This window comes from Atractosteus spatula, chromosome 5, assembly GCF_055471065.1.
Source record: "Atractosteus spatula isolate fAtrSpa1 chromosome 5, fAtrSpa1.hap1, whole genome shotgun sequence".
Classification (NCBI taxonomy): Eukaryota; Metazoa; Chordata; class Actinopteri; order Semionotiformes; family Lepisosteidae; genus Atractosteus; species Atractosteus spatula.
The window spans coordinates 15,064,537-15,079,900 of record NC_142710.1 but is presented as its reverse complement, the minus strand read 5'-3'; the positions used below and the strand labels follow the sequence as shown (position 1 = coordinate 15,079,900).

At 44.1% G+C, this 15,364-nt stretch overlaps 2 protein-coding genes across 2 annotated transcripts in view; one reads left to right on the top strand and one right to left on the bottom strand.

Annotated features, from left to right (window-relative positions):
* wdfy4 (WDFY family member 4) overlaps window positions 1–1,093 on the bottom strand; it is a 69,817-nt gene extending 68,724 nt beyond the window's left edge. The window contains exon 1 of the mRNA XM_088916811.1: window positions 335–1,093. The gene's annotated coding sequence lies outside the window, so the exon portion shown is untranslated. The remainder of the gene's footprint in view (window positions 1–334) is intronic.
* A 116-nt stretch (window positions 1,094–1,209) lies between these two features.
* On the top strand, window positions 1,210–11,612 carry LOC148834573 (palmitoyltransferase ZDHHC13). The gene is made up of 10 exons (XM_088916814.1): window positions 1,210–1,529; window positions 3,546–3,681; window positions 3,841–3,951; window positions 4,282–4,414; window positions 5,302–5,480; window positions 6,242–6,315; window positions 6,778–6,940; window positions 8,143–8,225; window positions 9,009–9,199; window positions 10,283–11,612. Exons 1-10 carry the CDS (start codon window positions 1,409–1,411, stop codon window positions 10,745–10,747), a joined length of 1,656 nt encoding a protein of 551 aa, XP_088772940.1. The 5' UTR covers window positions 1,210–1,408; the 3' UTR covers window positions 10,748–11,612.
* The last annotated feature ends 3,752 nt before the right edge of the window (window positions 11,613–15,364 follow it).

Sequence of the window (15,364 nt, the reverse complement as noted above, 5' to 3'; positions counted from 1 at the left end):
AACTTTGATTTAATCATTCTACGAGGTTGAGTGGTAAAGGCGAAACAAATTAATCGACAGCGACATCTAGCGGAATTGGCTTTGGGAACAGCCTGACTATACCTCGATCTGTGCATAATAACTCGTGCATTCACGAAGAGTAATTCTTGATTTAATAATCTCCCACATCGCGGCGCGTGTTGAAATGTTAACGCTGACGCCTTTAGTTCTGTTTAATTCTATAATAATTTGTGTATACCTTTGGCTTTTTTTTTTCAATCTAACTTCTTATCGTGTCGGACATAAAGTTAATCGACGCTTCCTTCAACGCCGTCGCCCGCAGCGGACGTCTCACCTGTGATCGATGCTCGGCAGAATCTGCACGTGACACGCGAGGTGGCCGCTGCTGCCCGTCACGAGGCCCGGACCCCACTCCCACAGGCGGGGAGTCAGCCACGGCAGCGTCACGAACGAGCTATACTGCTCTTTCGCTCGTACTCTTCAGTGTGCCATAAGGAACTTTTCCATCACGAGATTACTAGATCATCATCCCCCGCAATCCTTCTTTTTGCGCAAGGAAGCCCTGTACTTCCGGTTGTAATTTTACACAAGGCACGAAAAATAAATATACGCCGTGTGCCTAGCAATATTTGACATTTTATACACCTGACGCTGCCATACTATTTTTTTAAAAGAATGAAAGCAGGAAGATTCTCGGAGCTCGTCTGGAATCTTTATATCCGGGTTCATTTCTTTTGGGTTGTGTCACATAGCTGGGAGCAAAACCAAGTCACCGGAAAACACCTTTCCTATGGAGAAAAGGAAAATACTCTGGACGTCGCTCACAGCCAAGCTCTTCCATTAGAGCTTCCTCTGCATCAGATGCATGAAGGTGATTCAGATCGCTAAATAGCAAATCTGGAACACAAGCAGATTTACAGAAGGGACAGGGAAGGTAATAACTGATAGACACATTAAACAACGGTTTATTTGCAAGGACATAACGCGCAAAGGGCGGGCATCACAAATCCTGGCCTCGATAGGGCTATATACCTACAGACCCCCTCCTGCCGCTGGTGCGACAGCGCTCCCCGACCCGCAGCGCCGGACCAGCAGCCCGGCCACACGCGCGGTGACGTCAGCACGGGCTCGTGTCGTCATCGGCGCAGACCCCGCGACTGGGCCTTCGGGGCGGGGCCTGTGTGTATATAGATAATTTAAACAAGCAGTACCCGTTAAATTCCCCGTCCAGATCACCGCTTTTTTTTTTTCAAAGCGATATTGAATCAGTGCTACCTTGTTATCAATAGCGGCAATTGCCAACAGTTTTGGAAACCACGGGGATCGATTCATTTTGGTCTTCCTTCCACACACGTCATTGTAATAAAGCCTTGTTAATGTCGAAAGTTGTTGCGATATAGCGTTGAGCATGCTTCCTCCGGCGGCCGGGGCAGTTGCGGGCAGCGACATTTTCGACGCAGTGCAAAGAGGAGACGCGGAGCGCTGCGCGTACCTCCTGGAGCTTGACCGTTCGCTGCTGGCGCGGCGGGGTGAGTCTGAACAAGCGGCGTGTGCGCTGTGGGCCCGTGGGTTCGGTCTCTCTGCGTTGGGTTGTGCGCCGACCGGGTGGGATTGTATGATTACAGTGAGCGAGTCTATCCTGCGTCCAGCCGAGCCCCCAGTGCTGTGCGTTGTCCTCTACTGTCTGAGACTCGGTTCTCCGGGACGGGGGCTGGTGAGGATGTATTAAGCGGTACAGTACATAGCACGATCAGAAGCTGCATTGATATTCATTCTGTATTAACCTATTTGATAATTTCTTATCACCGGGTCTATACGGGTGGATTGGCACTTAGCAGCTATTGCTCGTTATTGGCAGCAATTCATGTGTTTTACTTCCCTCTTTATTGCTGACAATATTCCTGGAGCGATTTCAGGACAGTTCCTGATTTATTCATAACCGGGAAAATACTGTGGTTTGTATTTGCTCTTCAGCTTCACCTGTGATAATTGAAATGAAATCCAAGAGGGCTTTAACTACAGTAGTTCTTACTCCAAAACCATACATGACTTTTGAATGCAAAGCTCCTATAATGTAAGCTTTTTTTTAACTTTTAAAAATGTCTCATGACATTTAGTGATACATTTTGGTGGAAATGTTTCAAGCATGTGACTTTTTTTTTTACAGAATCTTCTGGGGTATTTTTTTATACAGTATTTATCAAACTTGGTATATCCTTTTATTTAATGGTTAGAAAACAGTATAGATTTTGTGATGAATTCTTTTGGGGTGATGTCTCTAGTGGAGTTCCACAGGGATCTGTACTAGGACCACTGCTCTTCCCAGTCTGTATCAATGATCTAGATTTTGGTTTTGTCTGTAAACTAGTCTTGTTTTCAGACGATAACAAAAGTATGAGCATTAGGAAACACTGTAGAATCAACAAGGAATATTCATAAAGATTTATTTTGACATATCAAGTTTGTGTTCCAGGCAGAGTAGAGAAGAAATAAAAAAGACAAACAAAATGTTTGGATATATTGTATAGTAAAATTGTAGAATCAAAGGTTTCTGTGTCAAAATATGTGGATTACAGTGTACTAGTAAGGTCTTATTTTGAATATTGTGTACAATTTTGGTCACCGTGCTACAAAAAAGACATTGCCATTCTGGAAACAGTCCAGAGAAGAGCAACCAGATACAATCTTAAGCTTAAAGGAATGTCCTGCACTGAGAGGCTGAAAAAACTGACCTTTTTTAGTCTTGAATGGAGAAAACTTCAAAGAGACTTCAAGTATTCAAAATATTCAAACTGTTTTAAGGTTGCAAAATCATCAAAGGTGTTAACAGCATCAGACTACTAAATATCTTCAGAATCAACAGGAACCAGAGCACCAAGTAACAGGTGGGACCTCCAGGACACTGTATTTACATGTACGGCTGAAAATGAGAGGCACTCTATCACTCATCAAACATCAGTACAACAGTAATAGTAAAAATTAAGAATGTCTCTAGGTGTCCTAGCAGTGTGCTGGCCAGTCTTTTCTGTGTCCAGGCTGGGCTGGCTTCACTCCCCTCACTGCTCGGTGTATCTCTCTGTGTCCAGGCTGGGCTGGCTTCACTCCCCTCACTGCTCGGTGTATCTCTCTGTGTCCAGGCTGGGCTGGCTTCACTCCCCTCACTGCTCGGTGTATCTCTCTGTGTCCAGGCTGGGCTGGCTTCACTCCCCTCACTGCTCGGTGTATCTCTCTGTGTCCAGGCTGGGCTGGCTTCACTCCCCTCACTGCTCTGTGTATCTCTCTGTGTCCAGGCTGGGCTGGCTTCACTCCCCTCACTGCTCTGTGTATCTCTCTGTGTCCAGGCTGGGCTGGCTTCACTCCCCTCACTGCTCTGCGTATCTCTCTGTGTCCAGGCTGGGCTGGCTTCACTCCCCTCACTGCTCTGCGTATCTCTCTGTGTCCAGGCTGGGCTGGCTTCACTCCCCTCACTGCTCTGCGTATCTCTCTGTGTCCAGGCTGGGCTGGCTTCACTCCCCTCACTGCTCTGCGTATCTCTCTGTGTCCAGGCTGGGCTGGCTTCACTCCCCTTCACTTTGCTGCCTACCAGGGGAACAGGACTCTGGCAGAGCTGTTGCTGCGGAGTGGAGCTGACCCCAACACACCAACTGATGCAGGACAAACGCCCTTTCATTTCGCCTGCAGGTCAGTGTCTGCGTGCATTTCCCCCCATTTGTCGTGCATTAACAAATATATAAAAGAGCCCTGTTCTTTGAAGTTGTACTCTGAAAACCATTTCACAAAAGTGGCTCTCGGGGAACACCCTGGACTGACTGCAGAGCTGGCCCTGTGTGTCGTTGTCAGGCATGGCGATGTCTTTGTCCTTCACCTGATGCTGAGGCACGGCGCCGACCTGAGCCTCGTAGACCAGCAGGGGAAGACGGCTCTTCACTATTCAGTCACCGGGGGAAGTATGTAAGTCGTTATTGCCGTTTTTAGGCATGTTCCTTGTACACAGCTTTCTCTTCATTTTAAGTGTCTCCGATCTAATCACCAAATGTTGTTACATCAGTTATGGCCCTTGCCTCAGCTGCACGGTCACCCCATGCTTGTCGTCGGCCCGAGTGGGTGCTTGTCTCTCTCACTGTACACGTTTAACCCTGATATGTGCACGTGCCTGTGGTCCTGCTTCGGGCCCCGTGCTTCAGGGGTCGTCAGTGGGTTGAAGGAACCACCAGGATAGACCGCTTTCCAGTAGCGACCGATGACGTATCGGGACGTCTTTTTTTTTTATTCTGCTTACAGATTTGCTATACGGTACCTGGAGGAGACTGGCAGGTTCTCTTTCTCCGACACCGATAAGTTCGCGGTCACTCCGCTCCATCTCGCAGCGTCGACTGGAAACGTCGATGTGGTGAAGTACTTGCTGAGGAATGACGTAGGTATTCCCCAGGCGTTCCTGCTGCTTTCTGACAAGTCCTCTGGGCAGTTTTTCTGGCTGTTGTAATGGTACCAGTGATCCAGGTTTAATCTTTTATTAAATGCAGTGTAGAAATCTTACTCGGGCCTGGGGTCATTGCTCCCCACCTGGCTTGAGAGAGTTTTAAATGGACACCTGCTGTTGTACATGACACCTCAATGTACATAGCTGAAAGGTGGGACAACATCACCAGGAATAGCCAGTGGGACATAAGTAGAATGCAGACTCTTAAACCCCCATTCAAGGCAATAACATGGCTGGACTAAGACTATAAGCCCCTCTGTAAAGCTGTTGTAATTCAGGACATTGTCGGAAATACACCTTGTGTGTGTCTCCTTCAGTGCTCTCCGGAAATGGCACTTTTCCATTACGATTAAACTCGTCTCAAACCTGCACTGGACTGTGCTGTGACTCCCTTGCATTTCTACAGCAGGGATTGTGAGTCAAAGCATTACAAGAGGCAATGCAAATATGCCAGAATCAAAATCAGTGACTTGGTGTTTTTGGGCCTGAGCTTTCACACACTGCTGCTGAGTAGTCTAGTAGGCCATGATCTTACAATAATAAAAAATAATTCCTTACACTTACATAGCACTTTTCTGGACACTCCATGCAAAGTGCTTTACAGGTAATGGGGACTCCTCCACCACCACCAGTGTGCAGCCCCACCTGGATGATGCGACGGCAGCCATAGTGCGCCAGAACGCTCCCCACACACCAGCTCTCAGAGTGGAGCAGAGCAGAGTAATGAAGCCAATTCAGAGATGTACTGTGTTGTACAACTGTGTTGCTCCTGGGCGCTGGAGGAGTGAGCACTGACGAGCGCGGTGTGGCTGTCTGTGCAGAGGTGCCCGGCTGGGGCGGAGGACTGGCAGGGGGGGACGGCCCTGCACACCGCAGCCGAGGCGGGCGCTGTCGATGTGAGCTGGGCGCTGCTGCAGGAGGCCGGCTTCCACCTCCTGCACTTGAAGAACCGGAACGGACGTACCCCCCTCGACCTCTCCGGGCAGGGAGCGACGTACAGGTGCGAGAGCGCTCGAACGAAGGAGCACGGCCGTCACAGGCGCCATCGATCCCCCGCGTGAGAACAGGTGTAGCCGCAGGACAGACTTGACTCCCGCGCCAGGTTCCTAAGCTGGAGCGGTTGGAGCATCTGCTACACTGGAGCCTCTGAGCCACTACACAACCGCACAGAGTGTGTGTCCTGTAGAGGAGAACAAAAAGACCTGTTCCAATCGATCAATCGAGGTTTATTTATCAACGCACGCACAGAACAGCATACAGCGGTGTTGTCGGTAATGAAATGCTTTATCCGCGAGCTCGTTAAGAGGGATAGAAGAGTAGAAGGACAGACGTTTAGATTAGGATACAATAAATTATACAATTGCTATTTACAATACAATTAAAGATTGTGCGTAAGTAACACAAGGATAGGATGTATTGACCACTGTTCATACGTGTCCTGAGTGTGCAAAGTGACAGGAGGGCGCTGGTGCACCCTATCAGTAATCAATCAATCATTCAGTCATTGATTGATTGATTGATTGGAACTGTAGCTATGGGTTTCTCCTGTTTTCACTAGGACAGCGATAACTCATTTGGCGTAATGAACATATGCACTGTGCTGTGCAGTGTCTGCTCCTTGTTGGCTCTCTGAAACCAGGGGTTGTGAGAGCACCCCTGGCTCAGTGTTGTCTGTAGGAATATTGAATGTGTTTTAGCACCTACTGTAAAAAGCAGCATTCAGCTGAGATACAGCGCCTGTTGTGTGTTTTTGTTTTGTAGACATCAGCAGCTAACAAACATTTTGCGCAAGTTCATCAATGAACCGGTGGATCAGAAACCCAAGGCTTCCTATGGTAAAAAATATTCATGGCCAATGTGACTTTTTATATGCATAGCTTCTAATTAATCATTTATCTGTAGTATGTTAATAGAAGCCTGATGATTTTACTCTTCTGAAATTATTGATCTTATTCTGAATTCATTCAATGTTTATAGTTGCACAAATCTCCATTTTCAAAGTAATTTACATCGACACAGAACACTCTTGACGTGGTAGCACAGATCTGTAGAGTTTGAGCTGTGGGGTCTTACTCTGGCTACTTTTTAAAATGATCCTAGAGATGGCCCATCAATAGTTAAGGTAATCTTTCCTTCATCGCCACTAGAGGGCAGCATATTACCATAAAGCTGGTTGAAGTGCCACAGAATCCTCACTAAATGTTCATTATGGACTTGGAATATGGGAAATTGTCACATTCCTTTTTAATCATTATTCAGATATTCTTCTTCACTCTTGTTTTACATGTTGTTGAAAGGCTTGTACTACTGGACTCTTCTGTTTCCTGGTGTCTTTGGATCTGTGGTCCTGCTGGTTGCTGCTCTGCTGGGGAAATATGGGGGGATATTCTGTGGCCTCATATTCCCTTGGCTTGGAAGAGTCATTTTCTCACAGTACCACAGGATGAGCGGCCATCAGAGGTGTGTAGGATTTACATCACTAATACATTAGTTACAAAGCATCCTACAGTACATGTTTAGGATCTAACAAAAAGGGAAGAGTTTAAATTAACCCTGTTGTTGGGTCTATTAAGAGTCCAGCTGTTTGAAGGGGACCTGCAGTCCCAATTTCTCAGACCGATTGTTAAATCTCAGTAACAAAATAAATTAATTGGTGGTATAGAAGAAATTGACAAATTTCAAATTAAGCCCAAAACCTTTGTGGATGTTCTGTAAGTCGCCATGTGGTCGCAAACCTCTGGTCTTTCCACGGGCGAGAACAAGTGGTCCCACGACTTGTGACGTGAATCGGCCCTTCCTGCTCACTAGTCACTGTAATGACTAATGTAATGTGATGTATGAGTGAGTAAGTACAGGTTGTGCAGCAGGCATTTCACTCGAGAAATATTCCATTGTGATCTGCATCCAGAGTTAATAAGTTATATTTGTCCGCAAAACCATCTCAAGGTCAAGAGCAATATTTCTATTGAATTAAAAGAGACGTATTCACAAGTCTGCTTGTTTACAATGTCATAAGGCTGTAACACATCATTCGTTTTGTTGCCTCTTTCTGAATCACAGAAAATGGGGCTGTGCATACCTGGAAATAAAGTCTATTTTGGGATTAAAGTTGGGGGTTTTTACAAGTTACTGTGTACATTTTACTTTAATTGTGGTTTGAAATGGACTCATCAATGTTGTTTCTTTCTTACCCTGAATTTGAAAAATAGCCTTGCAGTTTCCCTTTAATTGAAGGCTCATGTGGAACAAAGCTCAGCAGGTGTTTGGGTCCCCATTACCAGGATAGGAACCCTTGGAGCAGCTGACTTTGGTATCGTGGCCGGCAGAGAATCGCACTCAAGTTTAGATAAAGCTGAAGGTGCTGTCTCCGAGTTCAATGGTGTCTCCAAACCTAGTTTTTGTAGTCAAGATTTTTTTAAAGCAAACAGTATAACGCAGCTTAGTCATGGACTAGCTTCATGGATCAGCTTGGATAAGCTTCAAACCCTGGATAGGAGACTCCATGCCTCTGTATCTGATCTAAGAAAACATCAGGCAGCCCCTAGAGAGCTTGTGGAGCAGAGAGTTAGACAGCACTGTCAGTGAAAACTTCACAGTCAGAACATCATCTTTGCATTTCCATATACACAAAATACAAATTGTATATTTCACTTCTGTTTCAGGTCGCCTAATCCTATATACCTTGGAACACTGGCAGCCGGCATTTTCCATACTTTGGTCTGCTTTTTTGGCAAGATCTTGCCAGATATCCTTTGCTAAAGGTCATTTATGTGTTGGATTTGAGTCCTTCTGTCACATTGAATAAAATATTCAGTTTCTGTTTTAACATTTGTTAGAAGTGGACATTGATCAGTTTCTTTAATGAATATGGCATCTCCCCATAGTTGCTTACAAATGAAGTAGAAATATGAATTTTAGATCCGTATTTGCAAGTGAGAAGTAGCGTTTATCGATTAGTCTATCAGTCCCTTTAAGTGTGCCAGCATTTATCGTGTTGCTGTTGTTATTTCCCTAGTGATCTTTTCGGCCTCAGTGCAATTCAGTTTCTCTGCTTGCTCGCACAGGAAGTGCCTCATCTACGCAATGTGCAGGGCAGTCTTGGACAGAGCAGTCGGTGCAGTGTAGTAATGGGCAGTCTTGGATAGAATGATGCCCTCTTGTTTGTAACTCTCCCTAAGTTCTAGTAGATTAGATGGACTCTTTCAGTCAGTTTTAGTGTACCAGTTGCTGTCATGGGAACCTGGTATAAGGTTTCAGCTGATTGCACCAGTATAGTGATACTTGATTTGGCAAAATAATGCAATATATACCTGAGCAATATGTGCTCAGGGCTTTCAGGCTCTCTGGGACTGGTAAAACTGAATGGAGTCCTCTGTCCTCGACTTGACAAATGTTTGTTATTTTTACACCGTTTCTTAAATCATACATTTTGTGGCTTTTCGTCTGCTCGGGTAAGCGACAGGACTGTGAAACAGGTACAGGTTTGAGTACAGCACGCTGAAGTTCAGGAGGTCCTTGACTCTGGCACGTATCTGGCCTGCCAGCGCCTTGTTCCTGGTGTCAGTGACCCACTTCGCAGGGACACTGTGGATCTTCAGGGTGCTCCTCACCAGAGACCCAGGCCAGTTACAGACGGCCGCCAGCGACCCACAGTTTGCAAAGTTTGCAGACCTTGTGGATGCAGACCACACTCCCATCAACTTTTGCATCTACTGTGAGGTACTGTAAGTTTTCTCCGGAACGTCAAAGCTTTTCTTCCTTTGTTTTTTTTTTTATTTGTCACCAGCCCTGGCTGCGTTGCAGATAAGGTGAAAGACATGATGATTTTCATCCAGCTGATCTGAGCAATCTGATCTGATCGCTCTCGTCTGCCAAACAGCTTTTCAGTTCTTGTAAACTGTTACAGGAATTAAGCCACCTATCCACAAACCTCACCCCTGGAACAGAGTCACTCTTTCTGTGCTAGAACAGCCTGAAAGAATGGATACAAATGCGAGGAGGCTATTGAGGCCATCCAGCTGTTTCTTGAATGCCAGGGAATCGGCTTCATCTGACGGCCTCTCCTGACTAGGTCTCATGAGCATGATGTTGTCTTGACATTAATGCTGATATGGAAAAAAAAATTATAAATGTTATTGAACAGACATAAAGAGCACATGGTTTATCTAATTCAAGAAGGTCATACAAATTTGATTTACTTTTATGTAATATGTCAAATAAACTTAATTTACTGCCGGGGAGGTTAAAGGCTTGATACAGTATACACCTCTTGATATAATCGTAAATACCTTTACTCTTCAGGATCTCCAAGAGATTTTACTAGATTCAATTGTTTTACACAATCTTTATCTTTACAGTCGGAAGGGCACTGTTGAATGTTTTGTGAAAGTTAGCAAGCTGCGGTCATTTTGGAAGAGAAACATGCTTGCTCTTTTTCAAACGACTGAGTATGTCACGGAACGTGACCTTGTGGACTCCAGTGCAGAGGCAGCCAATCTAATTACACAGCCATTCAGGCAAACATGCTCAATAATGAAATCAAATGATGGCAAAACAGTACTGATCTGTACAGATATCTAGCAGGACTATGATACAGAATTTTCTGCTTTCTTTCTCTAAAGTTTGCTTGACTGATAAACAACTGATCACGTCAAGGTCATGTCCCATGATGCACTTGTGTTTCTTCTCTGAAACGGTTGGCATAACCCCTTCGAGTAGTATTTCTTGTTTTGTGCAGGTTTGTTCTCTAGTGATAGAAAGGTGATATCCATGCTTGTAAAACTCTTTTTCACCTGTCCACAGCTATTCCAGCCAGAAAGGTGCAAGCACTGCAAACTTTGCAACATCTGTGTGCTTGACTTCGACCACCACTGTCTCTTCCTAAACCGCTGCATTGCCAAGAACAACCATCGCCTCTTCCTGATCTTTCTGCTGGAGCTGACAGTCGCACATGGGATCTTTATATTCTCGGCGCTGTACTACCTCCATCGGAAATACAGTCAGCCTCTTTGGACCGTGTGCATGGCGGTTCTGACCGAGGAGGTGTGGGTGCTGGTTCTGACCGTCATGAACCTCCTGACCTTAGTGTGGGAGGCCTGTCTTCTCAAGGAGCAGATTGGAGCCGTCTCAGTGGGCTCCACCACGCACTTCAAGCCACACCCTGGCAAGCCCCTCTCCTGGACACGACAGTGCAGGGCCATCTTGACATTTCTGTCCGAAGACAAAAGGACTGCCGATTTTCATCAAAAGGCCTCCGTAAATATTTGAACCATTATTAATAAGTACGTTAGAATCAATAGGTTGTCGTGGGTTCTTGTAAATCTGTTTTGGATGGCTGATTCTCAGCATAGAGGGGTGAGCCTCCCTCTGCGCCAGCATGGAGGCTGTTGCTGGGGTGCACTCGAGCCCCACGTCTCCGCGCTCGTGTCGTCACGAGCGGCTGGCGAGTTTGAGGGACGCCCTGGCCCTGTCCATGGGCTGCCCCTCACAGGGAGGAGCTGACTGATCACACTTGCCCTCAACAGGGTAAAACTGGGCTCGGTGGGGTCAGTGGATGTCCTTTATTCAGGGACAAAACAACTTGGCAGCACAATTTGTGCTGAAGTCTTACAGGTGTGTTAAGAACTTTTTTTTTTCTGATACCCAAACCTACAGTTTCATATAAGCTTCCAAGCTGCCAACTCGTATTTCTCATGGTTCTTTAAAAGGAATTGTCCCTATTTTTGTGAATAGCACTGGAACAATAAGCAGGAATTTATTTTTTTACACCTACAAATATTTTAATGGGGATTTTTTTTAAAGAAATGTCTAATTTTAATAGCGTTTTACAGATGGCAGTGAAGGTCTCGGCTGATACTGATATCGGAGACGTTGAACATGAATGAGGGTTGATGGCACAAGGAAGCTTTTTTTGTCTAATGGATTTCTTCCCAAAGCGTTTTACTGTCTTCCAAAACTGGAATGCATTAGACCCATTTTAATTCTAAAATGTGTACAGTGCACTTACACCATTCGGTTTTTAGTAATATGAAATAACATGGGGTTTTTTTTGTTGGAAATTTGTGTACATTTTTTAGATTATTTTGTTTTATTCTCGAAATCTGATCACATTTCCTCAAATGAAACAAGATTTTCATATCTACAGTACCTTTCTGAGAAGCAGTGTGAATTATTCGCTTTCTTTTCTTTCCTCTTTAAGCCACACAGCAAAGCCATTAAAAGCGACCCCCTACTGTACTGTTTAAATTATTTCCACTAAGTTGCTTTATCCTTTGAGACCCAGAGAAAGTATGTGTCAGAGAAAGTGTAATCTATTTATATTTTGTGAGTAGAGGAGAAAAGGCTTTTTCTACATGTGTGTAGAAACGCAAGGAATTGTTCCGATTGTGACCCTAGCAAGCCGCCTTACATAAAATTTCTTCTGCTAATTTCTTTATATTTGTTTTGCTACCGTTGTTATTATCTATATTATCGGTTTTTGTCGTGGTTAATAATAATTGTAGCTTAGCTGTTTCATAATAATAATACAAGTTTTATAATATCGTTCCAAACACTCACAGTGCTTTAACATGTAAGACGCGTGGAGGAAGTAAAAAGAAAGCTTAGCTGTAGAAAACGTGACTACATTTTGAAAATGTAGCCAGAAAATTGGCTTTGTGAAACCAAGAATAAAATGAATTTAAAAACTATTAAAAGTATTCATGAAAAGGCTAGAAAATCCGTTGACATTCTCGTTGGGGAAACTGCACTGGTGTTTCCATGTCTTCGAAACTGAGCGCATTCCAGCATTTTTGGGGACCCAGGAGAAGACACCCCTACCTAGGAACCTAGGAATTTCCCTTTACGGTGCTATTCCAGCAGGCTTTGTCCAGCTACATTGTTGGCTGCTAATAATTAACCATTTCCATATCCTGGGATATCATCTCCTGGTTCGTCTTTGATCTGAGTTCCAATAGTGGTATTAACGTAATTAAAATCGCAGTGTGCAGGGTCAAGCGAGTTCAGAGACTATAATTGTGTTTCAGACTGTAACTGCAGGGACATCAAGCCCAGCTTCCTGATTCTGAGGTGTTGCAGCCATTAATGGAAGGGGTCCAGTACCGTCTGATTTCCAATAATTGATCTCTATTCATTTGTTCCAAGAACGCAATGTTTGGGTAATTAAGTCAGCAAATTTTTATACTGTTCCATCCCTTATAGATGTCTTTTACAGCTGGGATATCATGACGCTCATTTAATATGTTTTACGTTGCCTGTAATGTAACTGGAACTATCAAGGCCTGAGGAATCCGCCAGCTGGGTTTGGCAGAGTTTAAAGAGCAGCAGCCTTCTGGCTCATAATAACATTTGTCTCCATACCAACTGACAGCCTTTCTGCTCATGCCTGCAGTGAATCATTGTTATGGACTTTAACAGCCATCTTCATGTGAAGCATTGCATCTTCTGGTAGTCAGCTATTCAATTGTTCCGTATCCATTAGTAAATTGAATAATATTTCAATCTAATTGCACATATTACGTTAATCTAGTTTTATTCTGGCTCAGAATTTCCTGGTAATTCTGTGTCTGTTGCAAGTCACTATCTGCTCCAGAAAACCATTCTTATCTGTGCACAGTCCCATCGCAGAGAGAGAGAAAAGTCTTTATAGAGCTTCTGGAAACATCCTTTTGTATTTATAGATGTATATTCAGACAAGACCCGTCAAGGATATTCTGAAATGGGATAAATTTACATTTAAACAACATGAGGATGACAAAGCCAATGATGGGTTTTCTTTTTTTCATCTTTATTGTTATTAATGTTTTTATTAATAATAATATAGGAAAACATGGTCCTATTTGCAGTGTCTCTGCACATACTGTGGGTGTGTTAATATTGTTATGACTGTAACTGCTTTCTTATAGTTGACTTTTTGTTTCAAAACAGTATTAATTATAGCATTTTAACTGTGATTTAAGCTAAACTGAATGACAACATACATCTACTTCCCTTCTCATGAAGCACAATTAGATCAAATTGGTGAAACAACTGTGATTCTGATTTAACCATATTTCATATCTATGTGACAATGAATACATTTATCACATTAAATGCGCAGCTGATATTATGTCCACAAAGCTTCAGTGAGGCGAACCTCATATTTTACAGGCGATACAGAAATAGATTTGCACTGCAAGTCTGGTGTTCAGGCTATTGTATGCCCTGCATTAATTTGTGGAAGAGCAGCTCCTGGCTTTGTAGGAAGCGAGCCACTCTGACAGATGGTTTTGTCAAGGGATTTCCCAGGCGAGAGGCACACACCATCCGCTACAGCCCCCGTGCAGCTTGGCGAGATCATTGCCTGCTTGTTGTTCTTGGGGTCATTCATCCATTCATCCCTCCCTTTTCTAAACACTTCATCCAGGACAGGGTCACAGGGGAGATGGAGTCGGGCGGAGCAGTGGCTCTGGCTAAGGATCTACGCTTGTGGTTGGAAGGTTGCCGGTTCAAATCCTGTGGCTGGCAAGGCCCTTAACCCCAACTGCTCCAGAGGCGCTGTATAAATGTCTGACCCTGTGCTCTGACCCCAAGCTTTTCTCCCTGTCTGTGTCCCTCAGGGAGAGCAAGTTGGGGTATGCAAAAAGACAAATTCCTGATGCAAGTATAGTAATTGTATATGACTAATAAAGTGATCTAATCTTATCTTATCCTGGAAAGCAACAGATACAAGGTGAGATACACCCTGGACGGGATGCCAGTCCATTGCAGGGTACACACAGACACGGATGTGCACACACTCACACCTGGGCAAGTTTTCCCAGTTAACCTCCCAGTACGTCTTTGGACTGTGGGGAAAAAATCGGAGCGCCCAGCGGAAACCCGCAAGAACAAGGGGGCCCACATACAAACTCCATGCAGATAACACCCCAGGAACCGAACCCAGCGCCCAGGTGCTGTGAGGCAGCACTGCTAACCACTGCACCAGCGTGCCGCCCTGGGGACATTCACTCTTTGCAAAATGGAATTTCTGTTCCTTCACCATTTTATAAGAAATGTAGCTTTTCAGCAGCATCAATGAGGTCTGAGTCAAGTGATTAACTGCACTGAGAGGTATTAAAAAACCCCAACAAATGCTATTCGCTCGAGTACTCTTTTGTTGCATTTTTAATGCCTCTCAATATATTTTAGATAATAAGGAACATTTAAAAGAATCAATACACTCCTGCTCTGTTCCATGACTTCATTCTGATCTTATTTGACAAGGAAACTACCGGGGTTGCATCAAATCACAAATTTATAGGCACAATGCCTCTGATATAAACCTCGAATGCTGCCTGACGTCATTAAATAAGTAAAAGCATTTACGGGCAGTCAGTATTAAATTGTAGGAAAAGGCCATTCTAATGCTGCTGGGACTCTGCGTGTTGATTCTGACATACTTTTCACCAAAGTTTCCTACAAAGAAATATGATGCCCTTTAAACAACAATTTACATAAATATCCAATATTTGAATTGTATGGTCATTGTAATATCAATTTTTTTAAATGTGTTTCAGCCAATTCATTTGTAAACTAAAATCTATAGTAGATGTAATTTTTGGTAGAATATTCTTACATGGCCAATAGTTACTTGTACACCTAAGTGCACAGTATACCATTTGAATATCTTTATTATGTGCTGTATTGCACTGTGTATGTACAGTATGTGGTAGCATTTGTGAAAGGATATTTTATGATTTACAGTACAATGTTAAATTTGGGCGGCACGGTAGTGGTGTGGTTAGCATTGCTGTGCTGGGGCTCTGGGTTCAATTCCAGACCCTGGGGTACTATCTGTGTGGAGTTTGTGTGTCCGCCCAGTGTTCATGTGGGTTTTCTCTGGGTGCTCCAGTTTCCTCCCACAGT

Coding starts and splice junctions, on each gene's coding strand:
- LOC148834573 (XM_088916814.1), top strand. CDS start 1,409: ATGCTTCCTCCGGCGGCCGGGGCAGTTGCGGGCAGCGACATTTTCGAC. Junction 3,952..4,281: donor TCAGTCACCGGGGGAAGTAT/GTAAGTCGTTAT, acceptor TTCTGCTTACAG/ATTTGCTATACGGTACCTGG. Junction 8,226..9,008: donor TTTTGGCAAGATCTTGCCAG/ATATCCTTTGCT, acceptor TGACTCTGGCAC/GTATCTGGCCTGCCAGCGCC.